The sequence below is a fragment of the Spodoptera frugiperda genome, chromosome 2 (genome assembly GCF_023101765.2).
Source record: "Spodoptera frugiperda isolate SF20-4 chromosome 2, AGI-APGP_CSIRO_Sfru_2.0, whole genome shotgun sequence".
Classification (NCBI taxonomy): Eukaryota; Metazoa; Arthropoda; class Insecta; order Lepidoptera; family Noctuidae; genus Spodoptera; species Spodoptera frugiperda.
The window spans coordinates 2,537,759-2,553,958 of record NC_064213.1 but is presented as its reverse complement, the minus strand read 5'-3'; the positions used below and the strand labels follow the sequence as shown (position 1 = coordinate 2,553,958).

General features: G+C 34.3%; 4 protein-coding genes across 4 annotated transcripts in view; 3 read left to right on the top strand and 1 right to left on the bottom strand.

Annotated features, from left to right (window-relative positions):
- The first annotated feature begins 159 nt into the window (after window positions 1-159).
- LOC118269380 (uncharacterized) lies at window positions 160-8,909 on the top strand. The gene is made up of 11 exons (XM_050704017.1): window positions 160-559; window positions 822-906; window positions 1,263-1,333; window positions 1,808-2,135; window positions 2,430-2,613; window positions 3,155-3,234; window positions 3,624-3,842; window positions 4,182-4,319; window positions 4,654-4,782; window positions 5,366-5,462; window positions 5,928-8,909. The coding sequence occupies exons 1-11, from the start codon at window positions 454-456 to the stop codon at window positions 6,108-6,110; spliced, it is 1,620 nt and encodes a 539-aa protein (XP_050559974.1). The 5' UTR covers window positions 160-453; the 3' UTR covers window positions 6,111-8,909.
- A 621-nt stretch (window positions 8,910-9,530) lies between these two features.
- Window positions 9,531-11,333, bottom strand: LOC118269382 (26S proteasome non-ATPase regulatory subunit 11). Its single transcript, XM_035584448.2, has one exon. It carries the CDS (start codon window positions 11,179-11,181, stop codon window positions 9,916-9,918), a length of 1,266 nt encoding a protein of 421 aa, XP_035440341.1. The 5' UTR covers window positions 11,182-11,333; the 3' UTR covers window positions 9,531-9,915.
- Window positions 11,334-11,546: 213 nt separating this feature from the next.
- Window positions 11,547-13,629, top strand: LOC126911583 (uncharacterized; the record flags this gene model as incomplete). Its single annotated transcript, XM_050699422.1, has 1 exon — window positions 11,547-13,629. A coding segment is annotated over one exon (1,968 nt), but the record flags the coding sequence as incomplete, so codon positions are not given.
- A 140-nt stretch (window positions 13,630-13,769) lies between these two features.
- LOC118269381 (uncharacterized) overlaps window positions 13,770-16,200 on the top strand; it is a 35,333-nt gene continuing 32,902 nt past the window's right edge. Inside the window, exon 1 of the mRNA XM_035584447.2 lies at window positions 13,770-14,593. Coding sequence (XP_035440340.2) covers window positions 14,251-14,593 — 343 coding nt within the window. The 5' untranslated portion in view covers window positions 13,770-14,250. The remainder of the gene's footprint in view (window positions 14,594-16,200) is intronic.

The following is a 16,200-nucleotide window of genomic DNA, read 5'->3' as shown; positions in this document are numbered from 1 at the left end:
TTAATGGGGCAAAACCAATACGAATAAAGCAGAAACGCTAACTTTTATTGTTTATTAATTACATTTTCAATGTATTACAAATATATTGTACTTGGCCTCAACAGCCTAATATTTTTAGAAACTTTAGCAAGTAGCTGTCATAGCAATGAAATGTCAGCTTTGTAACTGTCATTGCCAGTTGACAAATGACAATTGACAAATAAACACAAAGCAAAGAATCAGGCTGAGACTTGAATTATTTTAAAAAGTTTTCTTTATAATTACTTTTATTCACTTTATACAATAATATTAGAAATAATTTTGGTCAAGGAATAGTTATATTCAACAAAATTTAACAAAAAAAAGTCGTAACTTATTTATTGAAGACGATTCAACCTTAATATTTTAATTGGCGCTAAAATTTGCTCAATGTTTATGAACTAGAAATACTTTTATTTTCTTATTGTTGTGATAATGAGTTTAATTAGCATAAGCAATTCTTTACCTCCAGTACTCTCGAATAATATAAAAGTTTTAGCTTTAGAAAAAACATTGTTACAAGGACTGGATAATTTCAAAGGTAAGAAAAATATTTCATTCAATAATTTAGAAAGATGATTTATAATTTATTTGATTCTATATGTTTATATATTTTGCGTGCTATTATGTTTCAATTTGCTTCTATAAAAATGAAAAAATATTTTTTCTATATCCTAAATAACTTGTAACTTATGTAACTTTATATTTACTAACATGTCGACCCATTAAATGTAAAAAAAAAAAAAAAAAATTTCACTGTAACTACATATTAAAATTTGTTTTGTTTTTTTTTCTACTTCCAGATCTCCTGTCCGACTTTGAACAACTTTACATTGAATCTAATAGTTATAAGACACAATTTATCGAACAAAAGGAAAAATGTAGTAGGTATGTAATGTTTTTATTTAACTACATATTATCAGTGACTTAAAAGAAAAAAGGAAGTAGCCTGTGTCATTCTGCGGCCTCAAAACCATCTTTAAATACTAATCATAATGTAAATATGCTACTTTTATCAAAAAATAATTAGGATAAAAACATGATTTTGCATTTATAAATTTAATAAACTGCGACAGTTGTCAAAGCAGCAGATGTATTCAATGGAATGCTTCCACAAATGCTTATTACTCACCTCAAACCATTTGATTATGGCCAGAACGGCAGATGAAAAGAAAAAAGAAACCTTTAGTAAAGTTAGTCGGTGTAGGTAAAGTGCTGTCTGAATGAACAGTTTTTAATTTCAGTAACAGCTGCAGTAGTGCTGAAGCTCTCAAGAGGATTATTGAATCTAAAGACAATATTATACAATTAGTGGGTAAGTTAAAATACTGATATGAAAAACAACCATGGATATCCTTCCAGTGTACTAACAACAACCAAAAAGTTTTATTTCAACGGTACATAATATGCTGTCACCACTCGACCATGGCAGTATATAGTTCACAGCTTCCTATTGGAGACTCAGTTACAATCAAAAAGAGCACAATAAAAAATTAAAGTTCGACAATTCATAATATGCTATCACCACTCACTCACGGTATAGTAGACAACTTCGTATTTGAGACTTGGCTGCCATCTAGGAGAGAAATAAAAACCGGCCAGGTGTAAGTCGGACTCGCCCATGAAGGGTTCCGTAGCAGCAAGTAGATGACATAATATAAAAGTTACAAAATAATTTGGTTTTATATAGTATTTGTATTAACGACCAAGGCGTTTTTGGAAAATTAATTATTTCTTAAAAACTAATAATATATATCCTTTATAAAAATACAATTTTCACCAATTTCAGCTTCAACATTAACAAGACTAAATGAGACAAAGGACCTGAAAATATTAGATGAAGCTTTCAGAATATTGTTTGGAGAACAACCCACATCTGTGCCAACGTACCAGGCTAACATAAACAGTAAAGAGATTAAGAAATCACCTATTAAACAAGAATTACATTCTTCTCTTGAAGATGTATCATTTAGAGAGGAATCTGAGTCAGAGATCGAAGGCACCCCTACTACAGGAAGGTTTAGTCCTATTATACCGATGAAAAAACTTAAGAGTACTACTACTACAGTGGCTACATCATCGGATTTTAGGGATAAGAAAAAGTGTCCTGATAATTGGTGAGTGAAATATCAACAGTTTCAGCAGTTACAACAGCATTACGTATTCGGCGCTCTGATTGATCGGTTTAGTTGAGCCGGCCAATCAGAGCGCCAAACGCGCTCTAGTTTTAATTCCTGTTTACACACGTAAATTAATCGAGAAAAGCTCTACTATCAAATCACAGAGGGAATCTTCATCATGTGCAGTGTGCGCAGACGCGCACACATTTATTAACTATATTGGTTTCCTTTTTATGTACTCATAATAATGTTGTTTGTAATACATAAACAATTTTTTCTATAACGTTACAGGGCAACACCAGACAAGAAAACATTCAAACTATCCTCCTCAACTCCTGTGGGTGGCAAGAAGACAGGCAGATATAGACAATCTCGGTTGAACTTGGTGAAAGTGGAGCAGAACACTGTGATAGACATTACTTGTTCTCCGGAGTTCAGTGGGGGGCGCAGGGATGATACTGATAAGGATAAACCGGTAAGTATTATGAATATGTATATCATTTGATCCACTAAGGTGGATGTTAATTATTATGTTATCGGCTTACTCACGTAACATGGCTTGAAACTAGTTGAGTTCTTCGTCAAACAGTTACGTGAGAACGCTGATAACATAGTAATTAATTTAGTATGTCTCACGAAAGTTTTAATAAAATTAAAGTAGATGTTACAATATTTAATCTCTTTATTGCCCTGGTAAAGATTAGTCCTGCTATAACTACAAGTATGAAATAAACTTTGTAGCCCTAATAAGGACATACTTTATCGACAACAGCCCATTGCCGTTATTTATAAAAAGTATATTAAATTTATTTGAACCAATAGATGTTATATTTTTCTTACTCTTGTTCAATGTATTTTCTTCTATTGAGACTTAATGGACTTTAATCATAATATTTGTATGAGATTTGCACTGTTTTTCTGACATTTATAAAATAATTACTTCATCACCAGAACCTCTGATAAAATTTTTGTGATATCACCTATTGAAAAAACTAAGGAATAATATTTTATTACAGCTGCTTATCAAGAAAGAATCAATAGAAAATGAGGACACAATATTACCATCGCCTACAAGTGGACCTAATAATTTTACACTGTAAGTAAAACATTTATATCAATTAATAAACTTACCATTATGGTACCTACATATTAGGAAGAAACATTTGTATTTATACTTTACCATAAGCTATTTATTAAATAAAAATTTAAAAAGTAAATGCCTCATCCAATCAGAATTGGAATCCTGACAATCAAACTTCACTTCTATCAATGTTTTTCAAAACTCCTATAAATACTTGTTAAAAATTAACATATTCAGTAAACAAACTACATGAAATCTTTTACACCAACTGTTGTCTCTCTGCATCACCCAAAAGTTAATTGTTAGAGAATCCCAAATTGGCATTAAGTCCACCATTGTATCAATGTACATAAAGTGTAGAATAAATAAATAGAATTCCACTCAATTCTTCTTCCTTCCCACAGGTTTAAATCTAAAGAAAGCCCAATGAAATTCAAGAAACCACTTAGTTTGAAACCTAAAACTGAGAAGAAGACTCCTCCAAAGCAAGTTGATCAGAATGTCTCACCATCAATTATTAAACAGGAACCATTTAATTCTCAAAATGTGTTCAAAGATAATAGTATGAATCATAGTGTCACTTTTACTCAAGAGGATTCTATTAATTTATTGCATCCGAACAGGTAAGTTGAAATAAGGTAATAATCTGTAGCAAAATGATAGAAGGAAGAAAAAGTTCAACTCTTCATCTTGTAACACCTCCGGTGATGCCATAGCTGCTGGGTGTCCTTAGGTGGCGTGGATTGCTTACTGTCAGCTGTTACAATTTTGAATAAATATTTTTTACTAGCCACTTCCGCGCGGTTTCACCCGCTCTGCTCGGCTCCTATTGGTCATAGCGTGATGTTTTATTATGTTACAATTAGGTTATGCGTATTCTTCTACATATAAATGAATGGAGAAAATATTGTAGGTATTAATTTTCTTAGTTCCCATTGTTAATATAGTGTATTACATTACAGACTACCTAAGAACTTAAAGCAATCGCCAATAAAAGTTGAGCCGTATAATGACGAGACATACTGTGACACGCAAGCCAGTGTCTCACTGTTACACCATGTTGATAAACTGGATAATATACACAAAGGAAAGGAAAATAGGTGAGATTTATTATTATAATTATGTACTTTAGTGGTTACCTTCCGAAGCTACGGACTACCTAGCGGGTTTACCGGGGCTCCGACTCGAAAAGCAGGAGAAGGTACGGGGTAGTTTTTAGTCAGTAAAAGTCTGACATTCCCTCTCGTCTCGTCGAAGGCGGGATAATAGAATAAGTTTCCCCATAAAAAATTATGATTACGAGCCACGACCATTCAGCCGTCAATAATGATATCTGATTAAATACAAAGGGTCTGAAAAACTAAATTAAAACTGAAAACTCTATACTTGACCACTTTCTAAGCATTATGTCTAATTTTGTTTCTTTAATTTCAGTCCTAGCAAGAGTCCTTTAGCTGAAAATATCAATATAACGAATATGCAAGACGATGATGAGCTTCAAGCAAGCATGTCAGTGTTACAAAGGGAACCGTTTAATAAAACCGCTGTGGATACTGTTAAAAGGTACACTACATAAATCTTTATTTAACTTTAAACTACTCTTTTGTACATTATAACTTGTTCATATGCATCATCAATTATCACCCGACCATAACTATTCACTACTGGACTATGGGTCGCCTGTACATAAGAGTATGCTATCATATCATCTCTATGTTCATTTTTTGTATAATAATTATACAGGGTTACAGGTTAAGTTGGCCTAAATTCCTTAAGAGATAGTTTTAATCATTTATTACCGATTCGATTAAGGAACCTCATGTCCCAAACTTAACCATTCTCCTCTCTTATCTTAGTCACTCTTCCGATCGACTTATAGGGGTAATGAGTTAATTCACTCTCACTCATAAAGTCACTCTTAAACACTACTTCTGAAGTTCGCAGGGCTGAAACCACATGTCACGAATGAGGTTTACCTGTACCTATACATAGGTATAAGGCTGAGCTTTACTGAAAATTAAACTTATTTTTTTTTATTTGTGGTCTTTTGGCTGACATCAAAAGAGAAGTTTGATATTAAAGATCAATTAATATTGACGCATAAAATGTTATAGTAATAACACAACAACATTATTGTTTGTTCTAGAAAAATCTCGGAATTTGGTGAAACAAGTGATGAGCCCGTGCGGAAGAAATCCGAGAAACGTTTGTTACCCGGTTGGAGTTGCGACAAGTGTAAAGAGGTAAGTAAATAAATATATATTTATAAACCTATATGTAATATTATTAGCGGATGTATAGTGGTTGACAGTCGACCGCATTTTTATACCCAATCTAGCCATTTCCGCGCGGTTTTACTCGCTCTGCCTGGCTCCATTGGGAGGAGGATCGTAGCGTGATGTTTTATAACCTATATTGTGCCTATATGTTTTATAACCTTCCTTGATAAATGGACTACCTATCACAAAAATATTTTTTCAAATCGGACCTGTAGTTCTGGAGATTAGCGCGTTTAAACAAACTAACTCTTCAGTTTTATATATAAGTAAAGTATAGAGTATAGATATTTAGTCAGTTTATTTAGTCAGTATATTATGTAAGGGACACTATAGTAAATACACTGTATTTCACTTAGATCTACACTCTGACATGAAGCACTTGTTTATAAAAGTACAATCAACAAAACTAACAGTTGACCAACTTTACAGTTTTTCGGCGAACTGTACAAGCATGATCCGGAGATGATGGTGAAGAAAATAAACGAGTGTTCGCACCACAGAGGTACCAACAACCCTACGGACAGACCCAAGACACCGCCCCGGTTCTGGAACCCGCGCTGGGAAGTGCCCAATGATACCGAGGAGTTTAACAGAATGAACAACGTGTCATGACGTGGTAGTACTTATAGCTATGTCGATAAGGTTCAATTTTGTACGGTTTTTCAGGGTTATCATGCAATAGTTTGTAACTTTGTAGTAAATGTGATATTTGTAAGTATGTTTCGAACAACTTTTTTATTCTAAGTAAACTGTGGCCTATGGTAGGCACTGACTCTAATGGAAAGTGAAAACGCCGTCTGGTCTTCATGAAGTTCCATTTTAATTGAGAAATAGATAATTAGCGCATTACGCTACCCTAGGTGCTTAGTAGGAATGACAGGCCTTGTTCGAAAAACAAACAGCATCCATAGTATAAGTTTGCTTTACGTTCGGCGCTCTGATTGGCCGTCTCGAATAAAGCAACCAATCAGAGCACTGAACGCGCTCTCGTTTCGATTACTTTAAACGTAAAGGAAACTCGTACTAAGGGTACAGCTGTGATGAGCACATGAATATATCAGAATTATCTTAATCAGTATTGGTAGCTAGCTATCTATAGTATTCTAGATAGTTCTAAAAGGCACTAAGAAAGATTCTGTGCCTGAATTAATAATTAAAATAAAAGATTTTACAATTACTAAGATCCACAGGGATGAAATAATAAAAATATAATATGTTTTTTACGGATGTAAGTACTATGAAAACATGAATGTAAGTACTAAGTACTAACTACAAAATTACTTTACTGCTCACGATTTTGACACATTACATTACCTATCTCATTGGATGAGGTCATTCATTATTAATACCTATTCATAAGCCGTGACGTCATATATGGGCATGGCAATTTTTAGGTGATAACATTAGCTATATTAGCTAATGTAATTTATGAATTAATGAAAACTGAACTTGTAGGGTTTACTCTTACTAGCTACTTTCACGCGGTTTCTCCCATTCTGCTCGGTTCCTATTGATCGTAGCGTAATGTTTTATAGCTTTTAGTTTTCCTTAATAAATTGACTATCCAACAAAAAATAATTATTCAATTCGGACTAGTAATTGCGGAGATTAGCGCGTTCAAACAAACAAACATACTCATCAGCTTTATAATTAGTGTAGATAATTGATTGATAAAAATAAATTAGTTACCTTCTACTTAGTTGTTACCTAGTTTTTATTACATTTATGTTATTGTCGCAAGCGATATAATGGTTTATGTACATGTATGATGTAATAACTTAGTTCTCTATATTTATTTAAAATTCTCTAAATTTACATTTTTAAATAATATTTAAAACACACAATATAAAATAATATTTAAAAATATAAAAATAGGAGCCGACCAGTAGCGGGAACATGGTCCAAGCTACCGGTGGTTAGGGCTCAGAGACAGAAACCTCCTCACAATACGTGCCGTTTCGAGGAGTACTGCCATCTGCATCAGGCCCTTGATCCATCCGCCCAACCCCAGCCTCCTAAGGTGATTGTCGAGGCTGTTGGGTATTAATCCGTTGGCCGACACGACTATCGGCACAATGATAGCCGAATCCACACTCCACATGTCGACAACCTCGTGAGCCAATACCTTAGTTCTTATTATTATCATTTTTTTACCAGCCATGTATCTATTCCAAAAAATACTAATATTTTTTTATTTGTTTCTTATACCGTAAATACTGTTTTTGTAATTCCCTATTTAGTGCAACTTGGTCTTTTCCATTCTCCCTATACTTATATTGTTTTTCAGGATACTAATTCCCATCTTGACTTTTCTTACTTTTTATCTGATCTTAAGTTAAAGTTGTTTTAGCAATTATTCATTGAAACGTTAGAAGATTTATGCAAATGAGTATATTTGCTATCTATATAGAGTCAGGCGTTGTTTTAACAGTAACCCCCGTGCAAACTTTGCGTAGCTAATTGCATACTTCAATACCAATAAAAAGTGACCCCACCGATGCTATCCTTTAGAGTACAAATATTGCTATCATTACTATTATCTAGAATATATTATAGTGTCATGTTTTTATTCATAGGTTGTAGGATCTGTTGCAAACACATTGCAAGTTTACATAGGGAAAAATAGTTTTAAATCTCAGTCCTCTGGTGCTGCGGGTGTCCATGGGCGACGGCGCTGCTCACAGGTGTTCCGAATGCTCGTTTGGCCCTATTACTTTAAAAAAAAACTATAAACTTTAAACAGTAAAGTACATATGACGCAGTTATTTCACTAGTCTCACAGTAAAAACTGTTCGTACCTGCATGTACATTGACCTCTATGTAATAAGACCACACCCGTCAAACACAGGTTGTAATTACCAACTCAGTTTGCTAATAACAAAATTGTTAATCAATAAAAATGTACATTGATATTTGATCGCATAGGTTTAGCTACCTTTTCAATAATAAACATCTTCAACAAGTACCTAGATATTGACGTCAAATTATTTATCTTGTAATAAAGTACAAAATAAGATAATATTACCGACTCGTGAGCATGAGCCGTACCTCCGAACGAAGCGGTGACGTCATGTAACGGTACTTATCTAAACATTAGTACAAGTTCACAGATACTGTGGAAAAGTATTTTCTCCTTATTTTAAGTTTGTTTTTAGAGTAAAAATATCGTTAAATATTGCAGGGCATAAGGTCTACATTTGTGTAAACAACAATGTAACATGTGACTCATTAGATTTTAAAGTTAATTTTAATTGTAAATAGGGAAAGTAGCTTATAAATACGGGTGGAATAAACTGTGAAATAGAGTCGTATTTATACGTTTTATGTTACATTTCACGTATTTTGAAATATAGTTTGATTTTTATGTTAGTTATGTAAATGATCTGTGAAATAAATGGTGCATTTAATTTATGTTTTTGTTTCTTTAACCTTATCCTGAGTTATTTTCCTATTTATACTTATGTACTAAGCAAGAAGGTTTTATACTACCTATTCTGGATTTAAGTTCCTATATGGTCTGAGTATAAAACATCTGGTACAGGTAACTTACTCCATCAGCTTCTATTGACGCCCTTCTAAAGTTTCTTCATTGCAAACCACTGCCTTTTTCGAGTAGTGAGGTCACATGTAATACCTAATAGAAATATCTAGGCTAGAATCTAGATGCGTCTCTGATGTAAAGGTGTACATACTTGAGTACATGTGTACCTATAGTCAATATAGAATTTGATGCCAGTTGAGCAATGCATGCCGTGACGCGACTGCCAAGTGCACACTAACCTTCATTGTCACAACTAGGCAATCTGTGCCTATTGCACACCTTTGTGAACACAAGAATGTACAGATTAGAGCATTACAGGTTTCCAAAATGCAGTAAAGTTTAATATAATACACACCTTGTTTACCTACATATAAGTTTAGAATTTATATGCAGTGATTCACAACAGCATGTACTGTGTGTGTGTGCCAACAAGTTAAAATAACATGACTTGCAAAATGCATGTGTGGGTGGCAATGTGAAGGAAACAAGTATTTGGAGAACACCTTTTATTTATCTCAATAAAACAGAATATTATAATTTCTCACTAGCTTATGTTAAAAAAGGAAATGTTAAATCAAATTAAAGATTAGTAGGTAAAAATGCAAAACTTTTGTAATAGTTAGGTGCCAATTGACACAAAATGTAACAGCATAGTCTTCAACATCGGGGTTGCAGCAATTCCCCATTTTCTAGACTATATTTTTACTTTTTTTTAACATTTTCTGTAATTATTTCACTTACAACATTGTGGTACAAATATTGCAATTTTGAATTCATTCAAAAATAGTTTCATTTACAAATATTTCAAACTGAAAATTTATGGTTACTTTGATATACATTATTGTTTTTAATGCTACAACAAATTTACAGATGGCTCTATGAGAGTTTCTTTGCTTTCTGGTAAAGAGTATCAACAACTTTACTCATGTGGTGAATGGTCTCTAGGACGGTCTCATAGGTTTTCTCAAGCGGGGACTCATCAAACACAATTAAAACACCCTCACCTTGGTCAAGGATACCATTGAGTTTCTTATCCAGAATCATCTGGGAGAGTTTCTTCTCAACTTGCACTACAGGCAGACGGATACAGCGGGCTACGTGGTCCACCTGAACTCGCATGTAAGGTTCTACTATACGACATAAGTTTTGCTCCAACATAGTGTCATACAAAGCTCCAAGGTGAGCTCTTACCACTGCATCCTCTTCCAACTCACGTTTATAAGTTTTCAGTGCTGCTTGGAAATCAGCTAGGGATCTCTTATGAGATGCTGTGGCAACGGCCCGCATTGCTTCCAACTCTTTTCCTGCATACTTGAGTGCTGCCTTACTACTACAAACTGAACCTACTTCTTCAGCATTGTTCAACATGATCTTGGACAGTAACATGTATTTCAAGGCAGTCAGGGCTTTAGGGCTGTCGGCGCCGTCATAACCTTCAAATGCTTCATAGAAATATGAGTAAGCAGTTTTGAAGTCACGTTCATCAGCAGCGTGAAGTATGCCAGATTGTAAATCAAGGGCAGCCTGCATTTTAGGTGGACAATAGATGGCATTAGCAGTAGTTCTTGCAGATGTCAAGGAGGCGCGGGCTTTAGGTAGATTGCTAAGGGCATGATAAGTTTTACTTTCTAAAAGAAGGACTTCCACTAGTAGGTTTTTGTCATCTAACTTTTTGAGTTCTCTGAGCAGAGCCGTGGCGAGCTCCAGTGCCTCTGTGTACATACCAGTGTCGAAGTAGAGCGCAATCAGTCTCGCTTCGAGGGACTGTCGCAAGAACGTACGACGCTCCTCCTTGGCCCATTCTATACACTCTTTACACAATTGAACCTCGATACCGATGCCCGCTTCCAAATCCAAGAAGAAATCCACCAGAGAACGCACCAGTTTCGCTGCTTTCGCTTTACTTATCAGGCTGAGGAAAGGTCTAGTAGCTTTGATCAGTTCTGCTAGTTCTTTAGCCTTCCCTTCTTTCTTGTACTTCTCGCCGAGGTTAAGGATCCCTTGTTCCTTAGCCCTTATGTTTTCTTCGTCATCTTCGGGAACCTCGCCAGTGCTAACCATTTTGTCGGTCATGCGGACGTCCTCGTCTCTGTTCGTCGACGACGACACTCGCGATCTCTCGAATAACATCGCTCCGGCCATGTTGTATATATTTATATGCTTATACTAAAAAACGTAGATAAACAGTAAAATAGCACTACAACGGACACACTTTTTCTTTGTAATTTTGTATAATCGCTAAGTCATCGACGACCTCTTCAGAAACAAATCGTAGACGCGTAAGGAGTTGCCAGTTAAAAGTTAAATAATAATCATATCGGTAGAAACTGGTAGAAATTAGCTTACACAAAATGCCTGTGTTTAAAATGTACCTCCTTGAATACACGAATCATTTACATCATTTGTATGATACCTAAATAGAAAACAAAAATTAAGTTAGTCATGTCATCGTTGCTTGTCAATAATGTAAAATAGAATTTTGCATATACCTGACCTGACTGATTTATAATTTTATTTCATTTAAATACCGCACCGTAAAAATGCTGGAACCAAGTCAAGATTTAGAATTCTTTTCAGATATAGCGAAACAAGTTAAGGAATTTTACGAAACTGTGGTAATATTTTTGACTAATAAAAATTACTCTGATTTAATATTTAACGCATTATGCTCAATACGAACAGCATTGCGTGAAGAGGATAAAAAACGTCTCATTGATACTGTAGTAGATGTTCATTTACAATGGTTATATGCTGTAAATGAAATTGAAAATTATAAAAAAGGTTTATCGGAGAGTATTCCAAGGGAGGAAGTGTTTCAGTCCATTAATTTCACTATAGATGCCATGGCCCACCGTTTGAAGTACTTCAAAAGATACATGGAAAAGTATCGAGAACAACTCTCCAACGAACATCAAGTACACCTATCCGCTGATTTGGAAATTGTGGAAGAAATGAATAAAGAAGTGACGGAAGCGCTTTTAGAAAAACTAAAACGATTTAAAAGTTACGATTGTTTTGATGAATATAAAGTCCATATACACGAAGCAATTGATGATTTGCTCAACTGGCTCGATAAGAATTTCGATGGGTTCGTCATAAAATTAAGTAAATATATTACCGTCCATGTACCAACTTTAAAGGGTGATTTAACTAAAACCTTGCAGCAAATTGTAGATGAATTTAACACTGATTCGGGTAATCCAGTTGTTCAAGATGTAATAGAAGAGTTAAAAAAGAAGGGCCGAGAAATTGGTTTCATGATAAGAGGAACAGCTGGGCATAGTCTTGAGCTTACTAAAGTATATGACAAGATTCTTGATCTCGAAGACCGCATTGAGCGTTTGGCAAGTGAACCAACTAGTGCAGCAGTCATGGCTTTAAAACACAAAAAAGACTATTTGGAACAGAGAGTAGCTTCTCTAGAAAAAATGAAAACCACTTTAAAAAGTGTTCAAAATTTGACTGATGTTAAACTGCAAGGTGACTTTGGAGAAGATGATGAAGTATGTTCATGTGAAGATTTTTATCATCTTAAAGTATTTAATCACTTGCTTCCAATGGAGACACGTGAACGCCTAGTTACAGAATTATGTTATTTATGGGATAAGGCAGTTTTTGGTGAAAAAAGTGATCATTCTATAATTTCTATACTTAGCGCGGCTGAAGTAAAGGAGGAATTTACTGATGAAAAGGGCACTTTTTATATAGACGAACACAGCAGAAGAATATACAAATCTCCTGATGATGGGACGCTGTTACAGCCTAATGAACGAGGTGAGCTAGTACCTCTTTCTGATGATGAAAGTCATATTTATTACTATGATGAATGTGGCCGTTATTTTGTTGATCCAAAAACGAGAGAAAGAATTTATAAAGCCCATGCTACTGCTAGCGAATATATGATGGATTCCACGGGACTATTAATTAAAATAAAAGAAGAGAGAGATGGAATTATATATCATTATGATAGCTGGGGTCGTTATTATGTAAATGACGAAGGTAAGAATATTTATCGCGATGAAGATCATTTAAGCGAATATGAAAATGATGGTTTGGGGAATTTAGTTCGTATTCGAAGCCAAGCAGATATTTTTCAACCATGTCCAGGCGATGCTCAAGTATCTGAAGATTTTAAATATCTAAAACAAACAGTAGGACCTGCGTTACGCTTTTGTATAGCTGAAGTTATAATACACCAACCAGCAGATCCTATTAAATATTTATCTTCATCTCTCATTAAGTTTAGAGAAAATATGGAGCTCAAAGAAAAACGCATTACGGAAAAACAAGAACTGGAAGCTGAAAGAGAATTTATTGCTGCCGAGGCACGTGCTAAAGCTGAACGTGATGCCTTAGCAGCATTAGCTACAAGGGGAGGTAGTGAAGCTAGCTACGACACCAATATGTTAATGTATTCTCCCTTACGACCCGATGATCATGTTTCAGTGAAAGCAGGCGATACTGAACCTACTTAATTAGAAAATTGATAAAAAATATATGTGACGTCATAACTTACGAAGTTATAATTATTTTTGAGTCACAAAGGAGTGAATTTATGTTATAATATTTTTCAATAAATGTTGTACGACATCTTGTAAATTCTTAATTTTTGTAAGAAATGTAAAAAGAAAACTACTGATTAATGTTAGAAATTTCAACACTGGCAATTTTTTAATCTATTTTGACGTTTTGACAGCTCGCCAGGACCCAGTCGGCCATTTGTGAACGACGAATTACATTTACAAAATCCCCATTGGACCATTGGGTTCATTCCGCTGGTTAAAATACATTGTGGTGGTTGCTCATGTTCTGCAACTTGTTATAGTTGAACTCGTTTTTATTCTATGTATTTGGCTTCAGAAGAATATTTAACGATGTTCCATAATAGTAGGAGTATTGGGTTATTATGACGATATGAACTCGGAGTAAGTAAAAACAATTTCTACTACAGTGCCTACGTACTTCCTACAATGATTAATCTTTTAGGGCAAGGCTCTTCAATATTTTATGTAAATTAGTATGTATTGGTGTAAAGTGACGTATAGTGCATTCAGTGTTGTCATCACGTGCAAGAACGTAGACGGGGATTGCTTGTGAAGGTTTGAATCGTCGTTACTTGAATACTGAATTGGCTGCTATCATAGTGTTCGTAATATATTCGTAAGCGTCTGATGGCATTTTGTGCCAGTGTCTGTTAAGTGTAGTGTCGCCATGGGACCGAAGCCTCCACCACCGCCAGGGCCTCCTCCGCCGCCGGGCCCGCCACCGCCTCCTGTGTTCGGAGGTGGCTCGAAGGGTGGTGGTGCTGATGACAGAAATGCCTTGTTGAGTTCGATACGACAGGGAACAAAGTTGAAAAAGACTCAAACAGTGGACAAAAGTGGCCCTTATATACCAGGGAAAGTGTCAAATGTGTCTAGTGGAGGATCTCCAAGTGGGGGCAGTGCTCGGAGTGCTGCTCCCCTGCAGAACGGTGGCGGCGGCGCCCCGCCTGGCCTGGGCGGGCTGTTCGCTGGAGGGATGCCCAAACTGAGACCTACTGGAAAACTGGCAGGTAAGGCCATTCTATGATAACATTACTTCATTGTTATTAGCAGATAGCTCAGCTCTTATCTTGAGTACTATCTACAGGTACAACTGTATTTAACCAATACATGCATAGCTGTGATAATGTACTTTATTGTTGCTTGCTTGTAAAATATTCTTATTTCATAATTATTGACTGATTAGATTTTTCTACCAGTCATTGGCATATAGGAACTAATACTTTATTCTTTTATTATCAAAGATTGAACATTGGGGATAAATAAAAAAATATGTTTACTTAGTTCATAAATTACTTTAGTTTTGGGTTTAGGATTCATGTCTATGTTCTTACCTATTTTTTCTTATCACATGCTTGCTTATTATTATTATCATGAACTCATAATTTAACCCTCATATAGATTATACATTCTATACTTAGCACTCTTATAAAATTTTGTATGTTAAAAGTTATAATAAATTTTTTCATCTCCTTATGGGTTAAGTATGGAAATCTTGCTTGTTGATGTTTAGTTATGTTATAAAGTTATACATATTTGTTTATATTGTAGATAGGGACAATAGGGAATTGTCTCCATAATTCCATGTCTATAATATGTATGCTGTTTTCACAGACTTCTATTCAAACCATAAGTTTGACCGGTACAGAATGCCATAAGACATTAAGTTATGTACCTGTTTGTATTGTGTACATGAAAAACTAAATATATAAAAAAATATATGGGACTGAGGGGTGTGGTGTGCTATTATGACAATTAGGTACAATTTCCTATCACTGTAGTGTTAAAATGACAATGTGTAATATAACATTTACCTATAGTTATACCTGACAACAGTTATAATCAATTAGTTACTAAAGTATTAGCATAAAAACCAAATTAAAATTGACATCACCATATAAGTTCAATTGCAATATAATAATTCAATGCACAAGGAAAATTTAAAATAGTAAATTACTTGAAGTAACTAAAAACTTTTAACATTAACATGCAGTAAATGATTTTAGGAAAATTTGATCAATAAATAAAATCTATTATTGTACAATTATAATTATTGGTTGATGAGATAATACCTAAATAATACATAACATAATATGTAAAATACACCCTCAGTTATACACACATTTTCAAGGAAAATATAGCATTATTTTAGAATTTTAAACATATATGTAATAACTACCGTAGCTAGTTAATGTAATAAACTAGTTAATAAAATAAGGTACAACAAGTTCATAAATATAAAAACGGAATGCATATACATACTAGCTTTATCCAATATACTATGTTTACATATTTAACAAAAGGGATGTCTAAAGATAAGAATGAAATCTATATAATATACATTGCCATGTTTAATTTGACATCATGGTGATAGTCTGAAAGCATACAAATAAATAAGCTTACTTTAACATTTAATAATCTTTAAAGCTTTGCGTGTACGTATATTATAAATAATATGCATACATTGTATACATTATACAAATCATATTTCGAAGATAGCATTACTAGTTACTTTAGTGAAAAATAAAAAGATCAAAATACTTAGTGAGTAAAAGATTTAGTGAAAAATAAAACTATTTACAAATTGATTGGTTCTTGAAGAGATTGATAAACTCTT

Excerpts from the sequence above, each read along its gene's own strand:
- LOC118269380 (XM_050704017.1), top strand. The coding sequence starts at position 454 with ATGAGTTTAATTAGCATAAGCAATTCTTTACCTCCAGTACTCTCGAAT. Across the intron at positions 3,235-3,623 it reads GGACCTAATAATTTTACACT|GTTTAAATCTAAAGAAAGCC; the intron begins GTAAGTAAAACA and ends TCCTTCCCACAG. Across the intron at positions 4,320-4,653 it reads CACAAAGGAAAGGAAAATAG|TCCTAGCAAGAGTCCTTTAG; the intron begins GTGAGATTTATT and ends CTTTAATTTCAG.
- LOC118269382 (XM_035584448.2), bottom strand. The coding sequence starts at position 11,181 with ATGGCCGGAGCGATGTTATTCGAGAGATCGCGAGTGTCGTCGTCGACG.